Raw genomic sequence first — 22,695 nt, 5'->3', positions numbered from 1 at the left:
GCACAACGTTTTTACATATTTTGGAACTCAACAACAGTATAGTACTTGACATACATTTCCACCCCTGTGTAGCAAATCACCACACAACAACTAAAGTGGAAACTAATGAGAAAGAAAGTTAAGATATCCTCTGCCTTACAACCCATTTACAAATAAAAAGTTTTGTCAGTGGCTTAGCAACAGAGTGCCACCAATATTGTTTTAAAATACAAATACTATGGATAGTTTTGTATTGATTTTACCAACAATATATGTATATTTTCTTTATTATTTTGCTCTGTAATTAATGACCGCTCTGCAATTTTTTTTTGTTACTTTTTGCAAAGTCATCTCGTGGGCTGGATTGAACCTGTTGGTAGACTGGTACATTTGACAACCCTTTTGCACTTTTCCAGCCAAATAAAAGACTAATGGTATGGTACAGATATTTAAAAACAAACTACCCCCTATCCAGACACAGGGATACAAGAAAATAAGCCACGTGAAATATCATGTTAAACCTTATTTTGTGAAACGGAAGTAGTATATGATATACCGGATGTGATGTAGCGTAAAGCGTCCCAAACGTCCTCTTGGGTGGAAGGTGTCGAGGCAGCCTTTCAGGCAAAGCTGAGGGACGTTATGCCACATTTCATTCTATGCTGCTGGTGGGGCTGCCTGCTGCCAAACACAGGATGGACTGTCAACACAGAAACATGGCTGCCTCTGCAACGGGCAGAGTGAATAACAGAGACAACGCTACTACAGACAGTCCGAAATGTCACGGAGAGTCTCTGTCGCAGTCACGGGAAATAATAAAACCCACCATCACGGAGCTGACCAAAGAAGTCAGGACGAACATCCTCTGCACCGTGGAGGGATGTGGCAAGATCCTCCCCAACACACCTGCATTAAACATGCATCTCGTAAAGTCACACAGGATAAAGGTAAACGCCTTCACACTACGGTCAATGCTCACACAGTGCGGGGATGTACGTAACTGCAATGCTAACTTGGCTAACTCGGGCTCCCGAAAACACTGTCATAAAACTGGAAAACGCAAGTCATCCACAACAACTTCGTTTTAGCCAACACATAGTGATAGTAGTGATGCTTCGACGACGTTAGCGCCACATTAATGAGCTAAAAGTTCACTTGGCTAGCTGTTATGTGAGTGAAGCTTCGTACGATTTGTTTAGCTAGTAACGGTTAAGTTTGGCGTTAGCGAGCTAGCAACACTAACATTTACACATATGTCATCAATTAGTGATCTGGACTGCACGTGACGACTGCTGCTTACTGTATGTTTCGATACACATGTAGCTACACCCTTAGATTTCGCATAGTGGATTGTTTGTAGATGCTGGCAAGAATTTTGAGACGATTTCATTTTGGCTGTTAGCATGTAAAGAGAGAAATCTTATTATCTTTGTGTCGTTATGGTAAAGGTCTTGACCACAATACCTCTATTGATTGTCTTAGTCTAATATACAATGTACTTCCAATACTTAACAGTCAGCAAAGTGCAGATAGTGAACGCATCTGGACCAAGGTCTAGTTCTGAGTTACTTTTGACCCTGGTTCTTATGTCCTCACTGGACTGGGCTGTTTTGTGGGAGGCAGTAATTCACTGTTTCCCCTCCATGAATGAAGTTCTTTGCTGGGAAAGGCTGCCTTTTGTCCTGCAATAGACTAAGCTCTTTGTTTGACATAGGTGAATGTGAGAATTTGAATTAGCTCTTAGAAGTAGTCTATGTGGCTCAGCTAGAAGAGAGTTTTTAAAGGCCCAGTCAGTGGTTCTGCCATTTACATTTGAGATAAAAAGCTTTAGTCTGTTATTCAGTCAATCATAATTTAATGTAGGTCTGCCTAAACATTGCTGGTGTAAAGAAACCTTTACAAGCTAAGAAAACGTGTAGCACGTTTACGCATAAGGCAGATCACTTCATCTGGCTCCTGAGCCTGAGATCTAGTCAAGCAAGAGTTGAAACCTACTTATTCCTCAACCATTTTCTGTGGTGGCTTTGCCATCTCACTTCCACATTAAAGGCAGAATCGGTCAGATTTGTCCGAGTTGTATGAAAATGCACGAGGAAAGTAGTTGATTGCTGAGTCTCATTGCCAAAACATAAAATACTGACATTTGGGGAACTTTAGCTAACAGCACTAGAACTGATGACAGAACATAATTCCTGTGACACATGCAAGGTAACACTAGTTGCCTTATGAATAACCTTACAGAAGCATGTTAGGGGGATGCAGTTAGATGCTGAAGTAGAGAAATACATTAAATGTAGTGAAATGAATTGCTGTTGACCTCAGATGATTAAAATATAGGGTAATGCATGCATTTCATCTCAGGTCCAGGGTCTGCACAAAATGCTTCCATAGGCTGCCAGTGGCCTGAGGGCTACATGTGGAGAATCCCGCCCTGGTTTTTATATTTAGTAGTTGTTCATTGTTAATCCTCATATTAAAACAGCTGTCAGTGACTTTGAGAGTAACAGCAGATTCAGATCTTGTTTTGATTTTTCATTGTGCAGACACACTTGCATTGTGCCTTTAAACTGATAGTTTGGATTATTTGAACACAAAGCCACAGAAATAAATATCCAATAAAAAAAATTGATCAGTTTAAGTGTAAGCTTATATTTAAATATTTTTGCTGTGTTACCTTGATGTCAGACAGCTTTTTTCATGGGAAATATGACTCCTTTGGCAAAATCAGTAATTTTACCCTCACAGAACACAGGAATTGCTGGTCTACCACTGCCTTGATCAGTTAGTTAGTTTGTGTTATTGTGTGACTTTGGTGAATACAAACTAACCTTTAAAAAACACAGAAATCACACGATGTCACAAACTATCTTCTGTGAGCAATGGTAGTGATATATTCTGTTTGTCATGACACATCTCCGAAATGCTGGAATAGCTCTCTATCCTTTATCTGCATTATTCATGAAGCCCGACTGCAAAAATCAGGCATAATATTTGTCTTTATATTTAAATTATGTCCATTTTAACATTGCTGTAAATCTACTGTGTCATTGCACAGCAGTAATGTATTTGCTGGTCAATCTCTCTGCCTGTTTCTTACTGGTCATGATGACTGCTGCATTTCATTTGAACTCATTCACACAGCCCACTTTAGACTCCTTGCATAAGTTTAATGTGAATATTTTGGCTTGGTTTTTTATCTGTCTTCTTATCCATATCACGTACCTCAGCACAAAGAAGAGCAGGATTAGACTTTACTCTGACTTATCGCCATATAGTCTTGCAGAGAAATTGCTATGGTCTGACACTGGTGTGGCAAAGACAGTGAATATGGACTTGCTCCATATTTTGGGCTACTGACTGATAAATGATGTCTTGACATGACTCAGACTTAAGCCTACAACCAGATGATGTAACTGAAGCCAAGTGCCAGAACATTCATTGTTAGCAAAATGTCTCTTTATGCTAAATCCTTATGATAAGCCACAGGGTGTTTGTCAGCTTTAGCGGCTCTGCTCCCACCAGTGTTTAAGCAAATGGAGGTGACCTTGACCACTGGAAGGCTGCAGTATTAATGACTGTTATGGAGTGTGATGGTTTTGTCTGTTTTTCACCAAGCAGGGTACATCCAGTGTAGTAGCTGTTTTCTGTGATAAGTATGCTATTCATTGATTTTAAATATACAACATGCTGACAGCTGCTTTAGCAAGTCTGCCTCGGGACTAAAAGAGGAGCAGTGGTACAGCAAACTGTCAAATCCTGTGTAGTGCCGGGCTCATTAATTCCTTCTTCAGTTATGTAAAGCAGAGCTTACTGTACACAGAGAAATGTGGTTTCTTGCACAAGGCAATTTACCTATACTGACCTAAGGAAAGAAAGACAATCTATTTTCTGTTTTGTCACAATGAGGCCTTTGTAATTTACGTAAAAAGAGTTGATATTTAGAGCCTTTTACAGATGTTACTGTGAAAAGTGTCATAGGTCAAGTAAAACCTCTTTATCAGCTAAAATCGTGACAGTTACAAGATAAACCTGTTAGACTGCTAACTTAAAAATTTGCTTAAGTGACTTGAAAACACTACAGGTCTTTCTTGGTTGCTTGTATTTGTGATGATATAGTTCATGATTACAGTGTCCTTCATCACTCACTATAAGGTATGCTGAGTAAAGCTATGATATAAATATCTAAAATGAAAACATCTTTCTGCTTTGTCTTCTCTCTTTGTCTGTTGCTGGCATTGTCACCCTCAGGATGGTATGGTGAATCCCACGGTCAGAAAGGACATGAAGGGCTCTCAGAAGCTTTACTGCTGTCCCATTGAGGGGTGTCCCAGGGGACCAAATAGACCCTTCTCCCAGTTCTCCCTGGTTAAACAAGTAAGCCCTCTCTCCAGTGAGCTGTAATACTATCCATGCAATCAATGGAGTAAAATTATGAGGTCTCAGTTCTGTCGAATAGCTCCTAATGTATTATTCAGCACTAAATATGTTATAAAAAAATCAGTTTTACAGGACTGATGTAATACTGATTTTATCTGTACCCCAGTAGCACTTAAATACTGCTACTTGTTGGTCACAACTACATATGCATGATTTATTAGCTTATGTGTACTTAATAAAATCCTCTTAGATCTTCAATCCCCCCTGCAAAGCTTCAGAGCTTTTGACTGAACTTCAGTGGCTTTGAATGAAAACCAACATTAAACACAAAGCTTGGTAATGTACGAAGTGGCTTTAAAGCTTTTGCAGACCATTCTGCATTTTCTGTATGACTCATCATGACTGATCCATGAATTTACTTGTCTGGGAAAAAAAACCCCCAAGAAATTCAAGAAATGCTCCCCCACAACTCATTATAATTTCTCCACTGACCCTTGTAGCATCAGGAACTGCAAAACTGCCCCCATTTCCCAGTTTCGACCAAATGATGCAGTCGATTGTATCTCTGTGCTCTGCATATGTATGACCATATATAAAAAACGGGAGTAATAAAGGTGCATTTTAATGAAATGTTTTAAAGGTTTAAAAAGTGCTTGGATTTTTGGATAAAGTGCTTGAAACTGACATTGTAATTGCATTACTTTCATTATAAATTGCTACCTGACTGAATAGTTCACTTTTTAGATAAAGAAATAAAATAAGTAAGATATTAGCTCAGTCAGGTCATGTAGGATGCAAAGTGTACTTACAGAGTGGTGACACATTTCGAAACATGAAACTTGATGTTTTCCTCACAAACCATAATTTTGGTGGTTAATAACACAATAACATCTGATTTAATTTCAAAAGTGAATGAAATAATCATTTGAATGTATGTAGAAACATGTGATTTACCATAGCTTTAAGCTGCTTGAAAAGCTTGAAAATGCACCTTGGAAATTCTTGAACAGTGCTTGAATTTTACCTTGGAAAAGTTTAGGAACCCTGCAAACAGCTTAAGTTCAAAGCAGTTGTATGCAGTGTTTTCTTTCTTTCTCTGTTTCATTGTAGCACTTCATGAAGATGCATGCAGAGAAGAAACACAAGTGCTTCAAATGCAACAATGGCTACAGCACAGAGTGGGACCTAAAGAGGCACATAGAAGACTGTGGGAAGACCTACAGTTGTACATGTGGCTGCCCCTATGCTAGTAGGGCTGCACTACTCTCACATATCTACAGGACCGGTCACGAAATTCCTACAGAACACAGGCATGTATATGCATAGCTCAGAGTGACTTTTACTGAAATGATGCTTAAGTTTGGCTAAAAATTAATGTTGACTGTTTTCTTTCTTTATAGAATTCCTCCAGTAAAAAAGCGAAAGATGGAGAAACTGTTAGGTGGATCTGAAAAGGTTAAGACCAATGAGTCAACCTGTCAGATCTTGTCTGCTAGTAAAGAGCTGACAGAAACTGCTCTCCCTTCTGATGCTCCTGTTCACATCCCAGACTCAGTGAATCAGAACTCAAACCCCCGTAAGGGCCTCCAGAAGTTGCTCCTACCAAAGCCCAAGATGGCTTTGGTCAGTGTTCCTGTGATGCAGCTGGCCCACCTGCCTGTCCTGCTGCCGTCTACAGAAAGCGGCGCTCTGAGATCTGTGGTGCTGGCAGTGGACAGCCAGGGCTCTGTCAGCACGCTTCACCTCCTGCCGCAAGCCACGGGAGCTGTGGTGCCCCAACTTGATGCTAAGAGTTTGGGTTTCAAGGATAGCATGCCTACTTCCCGCTCTAGCCTGGGGCCCATTAGCACAGGGGTGCAGGTCAGTCTGGATCCTACAAGCACAGAAGACTCATCCACCAACCTGGCAGGACAACGGGGAAGAAGCACCTCCACTACCATTCAGACGGACAAATCATACTTGTCAAAAATGCCCACAGGAGTCGGGGTTGGGGATGGAATAGGCTTGTGCACGGTGGGCGAGTCCTCTGTGTCATCCTGCTCCCAGACCGACATCAGCGTGAGTGCACAAGTCCTCCTACCAGTCAGCGTTGAAACTCAGACATTCTCCTCCCGGGTCAAAGCTACATCCTCTATCGGCGCTCAAACAGACAGCCAGTGCATGAGCCAAATTCTGTGTTCCTCCTCATCTGTGCCTCCATACAAAACCAGACAGACACAGACGTACTTTGCCATGCCACAATCAGAGGAGAAGGCTCAGGACCAGGCTGTCGTGTGCTCTGACCTGTTTGGTAGTGACTCCCTTAGTGTCTCCACCCAGACAGCTCTGGACATAGATGACACCCTCACTGTGGCAGGAAGCAGTATATATGAGGACTCAAAGTCAGCAGGTGGTATGTGTTTTGGGGTGCAGACAGATGAGCTCAACTCTAACAACATGGCAGACAACCAGACCCAAACAATGACCTTGTTAAGTGACCTAGAAAACATTTTGTCTGACAGCATGTCAGGCCACCAGGTGCTCAGCGAGGCCTCTGCAGGCTGTGGGTCAGGTCTGGGCTCTGTGCAGGAGCAACACAGCGGCATTGACTTTGACTTTGAAGAGTTTCTCAACGCTGTGCACATCCAGACCCAGACCGAGGAGAGTGAGCTGGGAGGACTAGGTGGCGACACGCCTCTCGAGTCTCTGGACATCCAAACCCAGACAGACTTCCTCCTGATGGATGAACTGGACCAAAGCGAGGGACCAAGTCGAACCCAAGCCAGTGACCTGGAGCTATTTGATACTCAAACTCAGACTGACCTCAATTTCTTGCTGAGCGCCGGAAGCCACATGCCCCTGAGCAGCATCCTGCGACACTCAAGCTTTTCCATGAGCACTGAATCCTCTGATACAGAGACACAGACAGATCTCCCTTCATTTGCCACAGCTCTATCTGCTCAGACACCTGTCAGTCAGGGCGAGCAGGCAAGGCTGCTGAACAGCACAGAGACGCAGACTGTGACCAGCCAGGCAGAAGGCCTTGGACACCTCTTCCTTACAAGCAACGAAACACAAACTGTCATGGATGACTTCTTGTCAGCAGACCTGGCGTGGAATATGGAGTCCCATTTCAGCTCCGTGGAAACCCAGACATGTGAGGAGCTCTGTGCTCTCTTTCAGCAGCCTGAGAAACCCAACAGCTGAAGTCCTACGCCTTTGCAGTACAGGTTTCTCAAGTCTGCCTCCTCCCGTGAGAGGAATCAGTCTACGCTGTCGTCCAGCGGACCACAGTCTTAGCAGTAAGAAGTCTGTGAAAGTGTCTATGAACATTCCACTGGAGACATCATGTCCAGAGCCTTTCCAGGTATATATCCTGACAGCTCCGCAGCACTTTATTAGCTCAACGGGCATGAATTATCAGCTCCTGTGACAGTTTACATATTTATTTGCACATAAAGTAACATATTGTATGTGTCTTGTCTGAAATGCCAGTTTACTTCTATATGTCAGTGTATAACCACTGTGATTGGTTTTCACTGTTTGGTCTTAACTAGCAGTTTAAAAATGACTCAACTCATTGTTAGATCCGCACTTAAAAGGGATGACATGTTTAGCTGTGTGAGGCTGTCTTGAAAAGGCTTTGTTACCCTATATGGCAGCTTTCAGATATGCATATACTGCATGGAAACAGTTTAATCTCAGCTGTATAGCACACAACACTACGTTTAGTTTACGTATGTTTGAAAATGCGCATGAAGCCTTTACTTGGTCAGCAGCACACAAGCATAAAATATCTATTCCCATCTGATGGCTGCCTCCATTGATGTTGACTAGACTATAAACTCTAAATTACATCCTGTATGCTTAGCAGCCAGTGGAAAACTTGACCAGTGAGAACATAGTGGCTTTTATGTTTTCCAAAATAAACTCCCATAAAGCCTTTGATAGTGGACAAGGCATTTCTCAATGCTGTTAAGACGCATCTCTGAAACATACCATTACTCATACAGATGTGGCACAAGTGAAGATGAAATGTTGATGTCTTGTCAGTTGTTGCACACCTTTCATTGAAACGTGATTGTGAAGTATGATGTTGTTGTAAACACTTATGTGTCTGGGCCTCTATAGCTAAGCAGTCAGTTCAAGTCAGTAAGCAGACTAGGGCCTGTCAGTGTCTTTGACTTATTCATTAGCTGGGTGTAAGTGTATACAGTAGCATAAGTACTCAGTGCTGATGTGATCCAGTAATGTTACTGTACAGAAACACATAGTGGATTAGAGCAAGGATTAGCATAGAGTTAATGTATGTATTCACCACCTGGTTTTGACTGAAAGGAGTTCTGTTAAATATCTTCCGTTAAAATCATCAGATATTCCACCCTTAACAATCAGACACAGTATTTTTTTTTCTCTTCTCCAAGGGACTGAACTTATGTTTTGATTATGTTTTTCATTATACTGCAATGAGTTACCTCATTAAGCACAGGCACCACATGCAGACTACGTTCTATTAAGGAACTTGGAGCTATAGGCCTTTGTTATTATTTAATTTTGTTACGTTGGTGCCTTAACCCAAGTATTAGCTTTAGTTCTGTTACAAACAATTTGCTGCTTTGTAAACATTAAGAGAATTACACTAGAATATGTTTTGAAAAATGAACAAACACTGAAAAAATGTTAGAATCCTTTCTGTCTTTGCTTTGCATGTGAAATCATCCTGTAATTTGTATTTTCATCGTGTTTGCATGAACTATTGTAATGTCCCTAATTGTTCTTCATGGTATCTATGGAAAGATTTATGTTCTGTCACATGAAAATAATGCTATGCAGCATTTTATTGAAGATAATTTGTTTGGTTGCCATCTCACTGTTTTTATGGATGGATGGTTAAAGCTGTTACAGTTTAGTTGTTTGTAAAAACTGAAGAATGTACAGAACATAACACTGTGCCCAAGTATAACATGCTCTATTTTTTGCACCACATCCAAACAGTTTAAACATAATTTCCCTCTGTTGATAAGAATTTTGACACTCATATTAAATTACAGCATTTCTTGTATTGAGATTAGTACTTGTTTGTGGTTCTTGAATTCAGATTCAGCACAGCTGCTCCCTGCTGGTTTAGTGGCACAGGGAAATGTTTTACTTTTAAATTGAATTATGTGTAGAAGAAGCCTTGTCAGTCTCAAGTGTCAGTTACAGTGCTTTATTTTCTCTCTGCTGGGAGTGCATGCAGATATTTTCCCCAGCAGAAAATATTTGTTTTAGCAGAATATGAGTTTCTGTTGCCTCTATGTGTAGAGTTAATGGCTGCCTTGATTAATTGTTGAAGCTACACTACAGATGTTCTTAATAAACTGCTGGAAAGTGTATGGTGTGTTTGTTGTCACTAATTATAGATCAAAGGTAGAAAAGCTAAAAATAAAAAGTGCATGTACCCACAATCATACAGTACAAAAAAACATTCATTTCACTTTGATGCAGTTACATCTCACTGGATATATACATGCTGATTTCTAGCTTGTGTTGGAAATGGCAAAACTTTACAAATCAGTTATAAGTAACCAGTTTATTTTATATGCACATTCAGGTTAGACAAAAGCTTTGTCTAATCAGGTTAACACTGCAGCTCTTTTGACTTTAGAACAATCCCACCAAGCATATCATGTTTTATTTTACAAAGCAACTAAAGAACAAAGAAGCAGTATAATAAAGCCAAGTAACAAGATCATCCCAGTTGTTCCCAGTTGCGGTAATTGGCTGGCCTTTGGAGATCAACATGACGTGGGATCTCAGCATAATGCTGCACTGATAGCCTTGAACATTACATAACCCAGAACCCAAAGTTATAGATGATAAGATTTGACAGAACAGATACAGTTGTTTGGCAACTGTTAATATATGTCATATAGTTGCACGCTACAGTGCAACACTTGAGATCTGACAGAACTGTAGCTTGTGGCTGAAGTTTAAATACTCGAAAGTGCGAGGCAGACACACTGCTGTGCTTCATATGAGGTAGTTGCACTGTTGCTAGGTAACTAGAACAGCTGAAAAAGCACTTGTGGGAACTGGTCAGAATGAAATAAAGGCCCAAATGACATACAGAGTTTATGTTTCAAATTCTCTGTATACTTGACTGCTCTTGTAATGGTTAGTATGATCTGAAATGTTATGCTAGACTGAACACTAAACCAAATGAATAACCTCTGCAATTAGTGACTTTTTTGAACGCGTATCATTGTACATTAAAGCTACTGCAAAGGTTTTTAACTGGTTATGAAACAGTCAGTTTGTTACTAATGCCTCTATATGACCTGCATAAGTTAATAACAAAACCATCCATGGGAAGACTGGCTATTTCTGTATAGTTGTTCTGAGTGCCTTCCACTGAGTCGAATTCTCAGAGAATTGAAGAGAAAATGAGCCTGAGTTTACATTTTTCAAGCCAAAGTTACAGTGAGTAGTACATTAGCTTGTTCAACAGAAGCAGGGGGAAAATTTTTATTCAGCTAATTTTAGGTTGTTTATACTTGGTTGAACCTGAGAGTTTAACTGCATACATCATCCTCAGTCATCTTAAACATTTACTTTACAGCCCTCATACAGATTGAGAGACACGGTCTTGTTTGGGCGAATACGGGTCTGTGTACCTGCTACAGTGCTGGAGGAGTGGAGGGCCTGCGTCAGGCTCTTGCCCAAGTACCTGGTGCGGTGCACTGTGTCAGGTTTGGAAGACATGGGCACTTGATACCCCTTGGGGATAGAGACACTTACAGCAGAGAACAAGTGGGGGTTGTGCTGACATGTCCGGTATTTGGAGGTCAGGGCTGCAGAGTAAGTGGGAAGCTCTGGGTCACTGACAGGGTCCACTCTTGTTCCTCTTGTCCCACTCTTCTTATTAAACATGAAACCGTTTTCCTCCATGGTTTCTCCTTCTGGAACTTTATTACCACTGCCAAGCTGACCGCTGACTCTCTGAGGATTCAGGTGTGGTGATTTAATTGGTGGTAAAAATGTGAAGTTTTTAATTGGAACCACTGTATTATTGGGCCTCTGGCTGTGCTTCTGAGGCTTAGTGGGCCTGTTCTGCACAGGAGTCTCTCTGAGTGTCCTTTCCTCCTCTGTCTTTTCTTTCACTGAGAGATCTGATGTGGTTTTATGCATTGCACTGTAGACAGGCCATTCTGAAAAGTTAATCTGCAGAGCTGCCACAGCAGTGTTACTGCAGGATCCTGTGTGCTGCTGATTTAACCGTGTGGATTTCTTCAAGCTGTTATGTGGGTCCACATGAGACTCACACTGGTGCTCAGCACTGCTAGCTGAGATGTCTGCAGTAGGGATTGTCGGGTCAACAGATGAGGGGGCCTGGCTGTCAGCCTCCTTATTCTTTGGTTTCCTGTATTTCTTCTGGTTCAAAAGTATGCAGCTCAGTGGAGCAACTCTGGCCCAACCATGAACCTGTTTTAAAATGAAACATGGTGTTAAATATGAAAACAACTTTCAAAAAAGAACTATTGTGCCAAGAAATTATGGTCTTAATATAATCAAACTCTCCAAAATTTCCATAAAATGTCACCAAAGAAGCTTAAAGAAGCATTTAACTGCTGTTTTGTACACTGATAATAAAGTTTTGAAATAAGCTAAATAAAGTTTTGCTGACCTATAATCTTTTGTTGAGATAATTCCTTGTTCTATAGAGAAATCTTTGAGTTTAACAAACCCCCAATTTTTTTTTTCTCCCAAAAACTGTTGACAGTGAGCTGTGAACCTGATTGGTCATAATTTTTTGGAAATTAAATGGTTGCAACTGAGAATATTAAATTACTAACCATCATTCACGTTCATTTCAGTTCAGAGTTTAGCAGACAATTTTTGAAATATGATTTTTTTTTTGACAGGTTTCTAAAACTCAGAGATTCAAGTTTATCTAGAAGGACAAGTAAATTATCCAAACAACACATTATTAGTTGGTAAAACTTTTTCAAATGTTGGTCTCAAAACCCCAAAATCTATTGAAATAAGTTTCTTTGAAGTTTTGAGTTTTGACAGAATAACTGCTTTTGCCATGTATTGTTATTCATGTATTGTTCGTTTTATTTGTTTTTCAGTGACATGTATTTTCATCATTGCTCAGAGATCAATATAAGATAAACTAACATGGGTGGAGGCTTCAAATAAGCCATTTGGGGTTTTTGCCTCTCTCTGCACTGTATATTATTTATTTTTGGCATTTTACAACATTTCTTTTATTATGTAAAATAAAACTAAACAAAAACGTATAAAAGTTATAGCAACAGGTTGGAATATAATTAATGAGAAGTATAGATATTTTATATATAAAATAATTTTGCCATCAACTTCAAACTGTGACAGAGGACACTTGGAGATAATCAACATGTGGAATTGGTACAACCTAATTAAGGGTAACATTAACCAGACCAGAATAAAGGCAGGCAATAAAAATGTTTGCAATAAAAAGATATCCATTCACTTACAGCCTCTTCCCAACCAGACTGACAATGATACTCATATGGCTCCAGTTCATTCATGAAGTCCTCCTCACTCATATGTAGAAGGGCATCAACATGTCTCCTGTCCGGTGGCTGCTCCTCAGCTGGGTCCTCCTGTGCTGGACGCTCCTGGTCTGATCCATTCACAGCTGTGTCATCCACTTCTTCTAAAGTCGCCATTATCTAGTTAGCTCAAGTAATTCTAGAAGAAAATCATATCCAAAATAAAACAGAGCACAGAAAAAATGAACCGTGTTTCGGTCAAGTCACACAAATACTTTGTTTTAAACGTTAGAAACTTTTCCTGTTTCACTCACCGAACAGAAGCGGTCTGAAGTCCTGCAGCATTTTAAATGGATCTGTGTCATTATCCCCACAGCAGAGAGCAGCATTCACAAAGAGCTGCTGCTTCTTGTCGTGTATAGTTTTTCTCTTGGCTCGACACAGTTTGGTCCAAACACAAGCTCAGGAGTGGTGAATGCCTGAGCTGCAACGCCGTCGTCATAGCAACACAGAGGCTGCACCGGGAAGCTGTGACGTGGAGGAAATGGGCGTGTCTGAATGCTTTACCTCCAGATGAATTATCACATCTCTGTTATGCAACACGCCCCCCCCCGACAGCAACAGAATATACAGTACAGTGACATGGAAAATGATCTGTGCGTATGAAAAGGCCTGACTGTTTTATCACAGAAAATGACCCAAAATTCATTTAAAATGTTTTCTTAGTGTGTTTATTTATGGGCGGTCGAGGTCATTATAATGATGCCACAATGTGAAAAAGGGGAAGTTAACCAGGTTATCACTTGTGAAGGAGGAAACCACTTTGATTTGCAAACGTTCAGTTCTGCACGTACAAACTCTGCTCCACACAGCTGTGAAGGAACACCACACACTCAGAAAGAAAAGTGCTAACTAGAACCATATCGGGTTCTTTGGCTCGTCCCCATAGGAGAACCCTTTTTGTTTCATGGTAGAGCCTTAAAAAGAAGGTCCCACTTGGAAACTTTTCAGTGTTCCACCTAGAACCCAACATAAAGGTTTATACCTAGAACCATATATGAATTGTTACAGATAAACCTTCTATGGTGTAATGGTTCAACCCAGAACCCTCTCTGGGGGTTCTGTCTATCTTCTAAGGGTACTAACAAGAACTGACCCACAGGGTTCTACCAAGAACCCTTTCATATTTCAAGGGCTTCATCTAGAATCCACTCAAGGAGTTTTACCCCTATCCCTGTTATATTCCAAGGGTTTCATCCAGAACCCATCAGGGGTGTTCTCTTGAGAAACCTTTTATATTCCAAGGGTTTCAACTGGACCCACCCATGGTGTTCTGCCAAGAACACTTTTATATTCCTAGAATAGATTTATATTTCTAGAATCCACCCTGGGCTTCTACAGAGAACCTCTTTATACTCTGAGTGTTTCATCTAGAATTCAACAAGGTGTTCTACTGACAACACTTTTATTTTCCCCAAGTTTTTATGTAGAGCCTATCCAGGGATATCTAAAAATATGTAAAAGGATTTCACCTGTGTCCCTCTTGTCTTGTGATGGTTCTATTAAGAACCATATATAAGACAGATTTTGAACTATTTTACACTTGTGGTTGTTTAATTACAGAAAACACTTTTGAAAACCCATAAGGGCTGTTTGGATGAGAAGGGTTCTTAATGGAACCCTTCATCTTACAAAAAAAAAACCCTCCAGGAACCCTTTCTTCAAAAGTGTTTTTCAAAAACAAATGTTTCCGGGATACAACCTTAGCCTTTCTAGAAGAACCCTTTTGGAACCTTTATTTCTAAGAGTGTATGTTAACCACATGAAGACGCTGCGAAGAGAAAAGTGCTCTCTTTTTATTCTTCTTGCCATGAGCAGACAGAGTGCGCTGTATTCTTCACACGCCGACATTTAAAGTGACCGATCTCCAGGAGCAAACTAGCACTTTGCTGGCGCACATCCACAGTTAGTTTCATTGGTCTGGAGCTGCAGAGAGTCAGCTTGTGACGCAGCCGGAGCACCTAGCCTATCAGCGAGGGGGGACACTGACACCTGACGGCTCCATCTCTCCACACGCCGGTCTTTCTTTGCCATCACGACCACTTCCTCGGCTCTGCAGTGCAGGATCTGCTGCTGCGTTTTATGGAAGCGGAGTCTTCTTCGCACACAGTCGTGGTCATGCTGCCTCCAAAGAACTGCCTGCCGAGGAACTACAGCTGCATAGCCGGGCTGTTCGGGAGTCTGGCAGCGGCCAACCCGCGGCTGGAAGATGGGGAGGATTACGACAGGATGAACGGCACCTGTGAGCCCATCGAGAGCCCCGCGGTGGTGGACGAGAGACCGCGGGGCAGAGAGGTCTTCCTGAAGCCTCCACAGAGCCCAAGCCTGCGGCGGAGGTGCAAGTCACTGCCCACACCCACAGAGAGAGCAAAGTTAGAGATCTCCCGCAGCAGGAGCCCAACAAGTCAGAAAAAGGTCCGGTTCGCCGACTCACTGGGCCTGGAGCTCATCTCAGTGAAGCACTTCGATGATACAGACGAGCCAGAGGTGCCAGAGCGCATTCTGGCAAAACTCCCCAAAGGACCGCTCCACCTTAACCATTTGGACACAAAGTTCCCCCGAGCCCCTGCGCAGTCTATCTTCATGGAGCTACAGTTCACCAACCCGGGCACACTCCCCGGGTTCGAGCAGAAAGTGAGAGAAGTGAAAGTCATGCTGGAGACCGTGGAGGCGGATGAGTTCAGCCTCTCCGGCTTTGTGCGCGTCTTGAATCTGGCTTTCGAGAAGAGCGTCTCTTTGCGCTACTCTCTAAACAACTGGATAACGTTTATGGACAGTTTGGCGTCATATGTCCCCAGCTCCAGCGACGGTGTCACCGATAAGTTCCGTTTTAAGATCGTCATGCCCACCTACCTCGACAACGGAGGCACGTTGCAGTTTGCGATTAAATACTGTGTCGGCGGGCAGGAGTACTGGGACAATAATAACGGTAACAACTACAAAGTGAGACGCCACCGTTTTAAGATGTCTCCACCGCGGGAGTGGGAGAATGGATGGATTCACTTCATCTGAGCTTTGTCTCCTGTAGCAGTAGCACACTGTGTGCGTAAAATGCGCGTAACTGATTCCCGGGTACCTTAATACTGACTGTAGTCTGTTAATGATGATTTTTGTTCTGCCATTGTCAGCTACACACCTGCTGAAAAAAATCCCCTCAATAATTCAAATATTTGGTAACAGATTGAGTGTTGAAGACTGCTGTATAGGTGCCCGGTGTGGGATGCTGTTAGATAATTTGCCTTGATGTCAGGGCTCTCTCTGTACAGCTTGGTGCCCTTTGGGAGGGCATGTACACGTTATGTAATGTAGAAACACGTGCCACGGAAAACGTGCCGGGCAATGCCGACTTTAGGCATCACTGTTCCTTTCAGGAGATGCTTTGAATTTATGTAGTGGCATGAGGATGTTTAAATTATTACTTTGTTTTGCACGTTCGTTTGCAAAAAAAACATTGGCTGAATGGGAAGCAGAGAGCATCTTGGCTGATATGGATACCAAGCGAACCTATAGCCCAGTAGCATACTCTCTCTGATGGGGGGGTGGGAGGGGAACACAAAGTCCTACACGTGTTACTAAGATGACAGACAGAAATATGCAGGTTGTTTCATTCAGAAAACTTCAATGTATAATTTCCCACTGTCATGCCATTGATAAATGCCTTATTTAAAGCCATGATGTGGGAAATTCTGATGTGAATGCTGTACAGTATTTCTTTATTAGGCTTGAATAGACTAAATGCATTATCATCATTACATTTACATTTTAATATAAGGCCTACAGGCACTGAGAAGTAGTTAGTGTCCATACCCCTGTGGGCTTCCAGTCTAGGGACACCATAGTTAGTCATAAGGTCATAGGGTCTGACTGATACTGATAAATTGATTTATCATCCGATTCCTTTATATGGAATATAATGTACAGAATATAGAAAGTAGACATGAACACACATTGTTTGTAATGATCCCTCAAAAGTGTGACAAAGATATGTAATTGAGGCAGGATATTTTACAGTTGAATAATAATATGTATTATCAATTATTTAATTATCAGAATTATTTCAGAGTACTGAAACAGTCAACTTTGACTGGTATTTTTAATAATTATGAATAGCTATAAATACAGATCACACAAATAGAGCAAATTATATGCATTTATTAAACCACAATTAAGAAAAAAATGAAACACGCCTATGAAGCCTATGAAGCAGTACTATGTTCTGTAAAAAAAATGTTTTCATATATGGACAACATATATGCCGATGCTGATCTAGACCTCTACGGCTATGATAGGCCAGTATCGAGAAGATAATATCAGTCAACCAATATATCGATCAGGCTCTACTATTCAACATTAATTGTATATTTTTTCTGCATTAATGTAAAAATGATTCAGCATTTTTCCAAATTCAAAAATTAAGGATGCCTAACCAAAGTCCAAAGTTGAAAAAGTTTTCTCTAGAAAACAAATGTCCCCAAATGATGTTGTATAACTGCATCATGCCTATTCCATCCAATTATAAAGGTTGTATATATGGAGAATGGGCTTCAACATTCTCCAACTGCACTATGACAGGAATATTCTGAATTAACCTCTTGAACATGGTTGTTGATCCCCCAAAGGAACACAATTCTCGTAGCTGTTTGCAAAGTCAAATTTACCTCAGATTACTTGTGGACTCCTCACTTCTTCAGGTTGATCGTTATAAGACAGACGTTATTTTCACAGTAATTTTTTTCTAACAGATAAATTAAAACAGAAACGTGTTATTGTACATTTACAGATTCCAAACACAATGTTAATTCATTTCTAATGTAACCCTGTTTTTCATGCAATAGACAAAGTAGCTCTTACCCGGACAACTGTGCTTAACCGGCTTTTCTCCTCAGTCACCACTGTGCAAGAATAGTGCCACTCCTCCTCACACTTCACATGACCAAAGTGGTTTCAACCACCTGACTAGGTGACATTTTCAAACTGTAGTCAGTACTTCATTTCTGTACCACAAGCCTTTTTGATGTTATACAACCAGCCTGCCTTTTCCAGACAACAGCTAATCATACATCTGTAAGTTTTTCTTATCAGTTCACTGGTGGGTAGTCTTCCAAACCCGCTCCACATCATCTGTGATCATGTATTCAGTCTTTTTGGCAAACAAACTTGCATGTCATAGGCAAACCAGTTTACTGCAACACAAATATCTGTCATGCTTTTTTTTTTTTCACTCGTTTGATATTATCAGTGTTTGTAGAAAGTTGAGACTCCAGTTCAGTGTGTAGAAAAACAAGAGACAGGCTGCTTTTAATTCCAGTGCTCTGACTGTAATCTGAACACCACTCTGTCCTTTGTTTACATCATCATGGACTCAAAGGGAAGCTCTCCATTTAATGAGGCCATCAGGTTGTGATGTGGATAAAAACTATTCCTGTAACCACTTAGGTTTTGGAGCAGCTCCACTGTGAATCCATCAGTACTGTTTGTCTCTAAATCTGACATGGTTTTTTTGTTGGGAGAAAGCTCAGTACTGAGTTGATATTTGCTTTCACTGTTTTGTCATGTACAGAGATGCATTTCTCTCACCTGTTTATTTAAATACACTGTGGATATAAAAAGGCCTGGCCATGGCAGAGCTTACTGTGTGTTATATTGTAAAATCAGTGGCATATTGTCCGCTTTGGTCTTTGTAAATCCATGCCACTGTAATACCAGAAAGCATTAATTATCCAGGCTGAGACTACTGACGTGGGTACAGAGAGATGCATCAATAGCAACCAGTCATTGCCAATACACACTGTGTTTTTTAAGTTTTAACATTCCGCAGGATTTGCTCTGTTTAATTAACATTGTACAGTTTTGGATTGGCCGTATGAATATGATATTTCTTCATGTTCTATCACATGTCACTCTTTGGTTTAAGTTTCCAACCATTGCTCACTTTTAGCCTAGTACCTCTCACACTGCTGTTGTTATTGGTGCATCCCTACCATAGAGAAAATGAAGGGCTTCTGGTCTGTTTTTCACCTCAATGTATACATAACATTTTGCATCAGAACTCATTGATATACTGTATAGACGTGTATGTAAATGTGTTAATGTTTCATATTGAATGTCTTCCTATTAATGTTCTACGTTGTGTGTATTTTGAAGCATTTTAAAAGCAGAATTGAGAGAAGTTTGAGAGAAGTGGATGGTAAAAGTGTATTATCTGATGATCCTGTGAAGTTGGAAGCTAAAATGAGCCCCCCAAAAATCAGAAAGCACACTTATTATTCAATTTAATAATCAAACTTTTCTTCAAAGATTTTTCCCTGAAATATGAAATAGGTACCAACATGTGAGCAGTGTTTCTGAATGAAATGGATATATTGGAACCTGCCTTTGCACAACTATAGGTATGCACTGCCTTACTAAAATATGAGTTTACTTAAAGATATGAGGCAAGAACAATGCAAGTGCTTGTTTGTAAAGAAATAATGTGATTAGATGGATTAAAACGTGGACTCTAGACTATGATAGAGGCACATATTGTATCTGGGCAGGATGCACTTTGGTGCACTTTGATAACTTTTGTCATGAACGACTTATGATTGTAGGAGACTTAGTCAAAGCAGGCCTAATGCACTTTGAATGAGAACAAGGAAAGCGGCAGGGTTGCACGTTACTATGTATATGAAAGCTTCTCCTGTGAATAGCTACTAACCAAGATGTTTTCCATTCTTTGTCCTCTTTTACTTCTCTTTTCTCTTCTCACTGTGGAAAGCCTAATTCACTTCTGTCTTATTTATAACCATGATATGGCACTGAATTTCTTTCACTGAGCTTTTTTATTTTGTAAATCCTATGCAACCCTTTTTGTGTTGTAACACCTGCAGTCATCTGACTGTATTGATCTGTACTGTTTTTCTCTTTTTGCAGTGAATGTTAACCATGTTTGCATGTTCAACATTAACATAACTTTATTTTTATTTTTATGTTTTGTTTATAATGTAACCTCTATTTTGTTAAAACAATAGTTAATAAAGGCTTTTGTGGTGGAAACCAAATACTCTGTCTGTACTTTAAGATCAAAATCAATATAATCTCTATACCATAGCCTTTCTTTAATTTATCTATACTTATTATGTGAACATGGAATTCAGTTGCATAATAGTGTAATCAGAAAATGATGTGTAAAATCATATATATTAGAGTTTCCAAAACTCCACAGTTTCTGTTATTAAAATATAAAATAAGATATTACTGTGATATATGTGCAGTGTGTGACTGCAGAGCTGTTCGTGTGTGTGCGTGTCCCCAAGGTGTCAGACTATTATGTCAGCTGAGCATCTCATTATCAAAGGGCTGCAGCTGGTGGCCATTCATAAAGCAGCACACTGCAGTTGGCTGTAGCCATCGCCATTGTAGACATGGCTGCAGACATGTCCTTGAATCGATTACAGCCTGACACCACGCCCCCTTCTGTTTATAAAAGGGAGGGGTGGGAGGTTGAAGCAGGAAGAAGTGCAGGGGAACTGAGCAAAGGAGCATTAAAGAGCATTTATAAAGCCAGTGATAACATAGTGTGTTTGACCTTTTTCACCTTTGGTTACAACACAGATGTAAACAAAAATGAATGCAGCTATTTAACTGTAGACAGTTATTGCAGCTGTTTCCTCTGATCAGCTGTTTCTAACAGTAGAGACATAATGTGAAGAGCCAATCTGTCACACTTTATAACAATTACAAATGAATTATCATAAATTCATACATGACTTCATGTATGAAGTCTCATGCTTTACTTATTGCAAGAACAATCTGTTAAATAATGCAACAACTAAGGTATTTTAATTATCATTATTTCTTAGTCATTAATGATGTTCATGTCTTCTTCATAGATAAGTCTGCAGTTAAAGGGACAGGTCAGAAAACTGATCTGCCACAGCAGTGTATAGGTATTTGTTATATTAAGTCATGTATTTGGGAAAAATACAAATGCAAATTAGACCAGAATTTTAGACTATCAATTATTGAGTTAGGAAAATAAACTCATGTATGTATGTATGTATCATGAATGACTAAGCAACAGATGATTAATAATGCATGTGACCTCATATATGCCATGAATAATCATATATCATTTATCAGTGTTAAAGATGGACAGGTCACTACTTTATTTGAAGGGACATGCTTAGTAATGCTTAGTTAATCATGATTACAACAGTTGGAACAGAAAAGAGGTGCACTGCTATGACCAAACAGTTTCTTGTCCTCTCCCTTTACCTGAAGACATGAACATAACTCAAAAATCATGATGACTGAAATACCTTAGTTGTTGTGGTAATTAACATATTGTTTTTGCATTAAGTAATGCATGAAATATTGTTAAAATTTTTGTACATTTCTGATAGTTCGTGTAGTATGAATGCATGCCCTTTCATGACTGAAATGATGTATGAATATATGATAATTCATTTACACTTACAATAAAGTGTTACAAGCAAATGTTTCTCCACACGCTACCAACATATTTAATGATTGACTGGGGTCCCAAAGAATATACTACTGTAGGAAACAACCAGCAAAATTTTAGCCAATTTTCTTCTCAAAACATATTAGTTATGTAATTAATGTCATCTGAAGAAAACAAAGAACAAATAAGGAACATCATAAGGTGATTGATAGAGCACACTTTCACCCAATCAACACATAGTTCCATCTATTAAAACTGCATAGGTGAAACTGGATGCTTTTGACTGAGGCTCCCATAAGCAATGCAGTGCAGTGACGTCGTTAGGAACAAACTGATTGACAAAGTCCCCACAAAATCACATTGTCATCATACCAAACATTCATAGCTTATTAGCAATATGCTTCTATTTCAGTTAGACAATTTGCACACTGTCAGGATGCTTTCAACACTATCATAAGTAAGCAAAGTTGAACTCATGAGCAACTGTGCTGTTTATGTTGACAAGTATTTAGGTTAACAAATACTAAAATGGAATCAATATACAACCACTTAAGTTCTAACAATCAGGCCAGCGGTCTCTCTAAATACCACAAGTAATCGTTACAGAAGAAATAATAAGCCAACTGGCATGCAGATAAATAAAGCCACAGTCTCTAGAGTCCACTAACAGGCCTCACTGGCTGATGGCTGATAATTGGACTGTAATATAATATGTTAAATAATACATTCTTGACTGATGGAAAGTAAAGCCTGATGCTAGATATTTTTACTGGAAAGAGGGCACATTGAACTAAATGTGCTGTATTTAAAGTTTTGTCTGTGCATGTGCAGCAGGTATATCTTGTACATGTTGTCTGTGTGTTAGGGGGCTTCTGTGTCAGATTAGGAACACGATCCTGTTTAATCTCTATGTAAACCTAAGGCAGTGATGACTGAGCGGTGTTGGCCCACAGTCAGAGGAAACTGATTTTAACTTTGCTTACTTATGGTCGTGTTGAAGGCATCCTGACAGTCTGTCGCTGCTCTGCGTGCAGCACTTCGGCAACCAGTCAGTGTGAATCCATATGGCCAGTCAATAAAAACCCGCTGTGAGATTCCAATTTAATTCTATGATTAGAGCTACTCAGCTGCTTGCCTGAAGAGGAAAATCACGCAATTCCCCCAAATTAAGATAAAGCAAAATTAAAAACATTGTAAGTGGTGAAGCAGGAAATTAAGACATGCACAGTTTGATTTTACTGCAGGAGGGCACATTTGTCTTGTCTAGATTTTATTATACTACTTGTAAGCACTGTTAAAAGAAGCTGTTTGTTTTAACTCAGAAAGTCTAAAAAA

At 40.1% G+C, this 22,695-nt stretch overlaps 3 protein-coding genes across 3 annotated transcripts; 2 read left to right on the top strand and 1 right to left on the bottom strand.

Moving 5' to 3' along the window:
* The first annotated feature begins 318 nt into the window (after nucleotides 1-318).
* On the top strand, nucleotides 319-9,708 carry atmin (ATM interactor). The gene is made up of 4 exons (XM_084718253.1): nucleotides 319-926; nucleotides 4,228-4,353; nucleotides 5,467-5,666; nucleotides 5,757-9,708. The coding sequence occupies exons 1-4, from the start codon at nucleotides 639-641 to the stop codon at nucleotides 7,540-7,542; spliced, it is 2,400 nt and encodes a 799-aa protein (XP_084574379.1). The 5' UTR covers nucleotides 319-638; the 3' UTR covers nucleotides 7,543-9,708.
* A 184-nt stretch (nucleotides 9,709-9,892) lies between these two features.
* On the bottom strand, nucleotides 9,893-13,467 carry c1h16orf46 (chromosome 1 C16orf46 homolog). Its single transcript, XM_084718254.1, has 3 exons — nucleotides 13,169-13,467; nucleotides 12,837-13,053; nucleotides 9,893-11,799 (listed from the first exon to the last, which is right to left on the bottom strand). Exons 2-3 carry the CDS (start codon nucleotides 13,029-13,031, stop codon nucleotides 10,918-10,920), a joined length of 1,077 nt encoding a protein of 358 aa, XP_084574380.1. The 5' UTR covers nucleotides 13,032-13,053; nucleotides 13,169-13,467; the 3' UTR covers nucleotides 9,893-10,917.
* Nucleotides 13,468-14,174: 707 nt separating this feature from the next.
* On the top strand, nucleotides 14,175-16,756 carry LOC146333007 (protein phosphatase 1 regulatory subunit 3E). Its single transcript, XM_084724471.1, has one exon. It carries the CDS (start codon nucleotides 14,997-14,999, stop codon nucleotides 15,924-15,926), a length of 930 nt encoding a protein of 309 aa, XP_084580597.1. The 5' UTR covers nucleotides 14,175-14,996; the 3' UTR covers nucleotides 15,927-16,756.
* The last annotated feature ends 5,939 nt before the right edge of the window (nucleotides 16,757-22,695 follow it).

This window comes from Lutjanus erythropterus, chromosome 1 (genome assembly GCF_056507025.1).
Source record: "Lutjanus erythropterus isolate fLutEry1 chromosome 1, fLutEry1.hap2, whole genome shotgun sequence".
NCBI lineage: Eukaryota > Metazoa > Chordata > Actinopteri > Lutjaniformes > Lutjanidae > Lutjanus > Lutjanus erythropterus.
The sequence above is the reverse complement of the archived record's forward strand: the minus strand, read 5'-3'. Positions and strand labels throughout refer to the sequence as shown.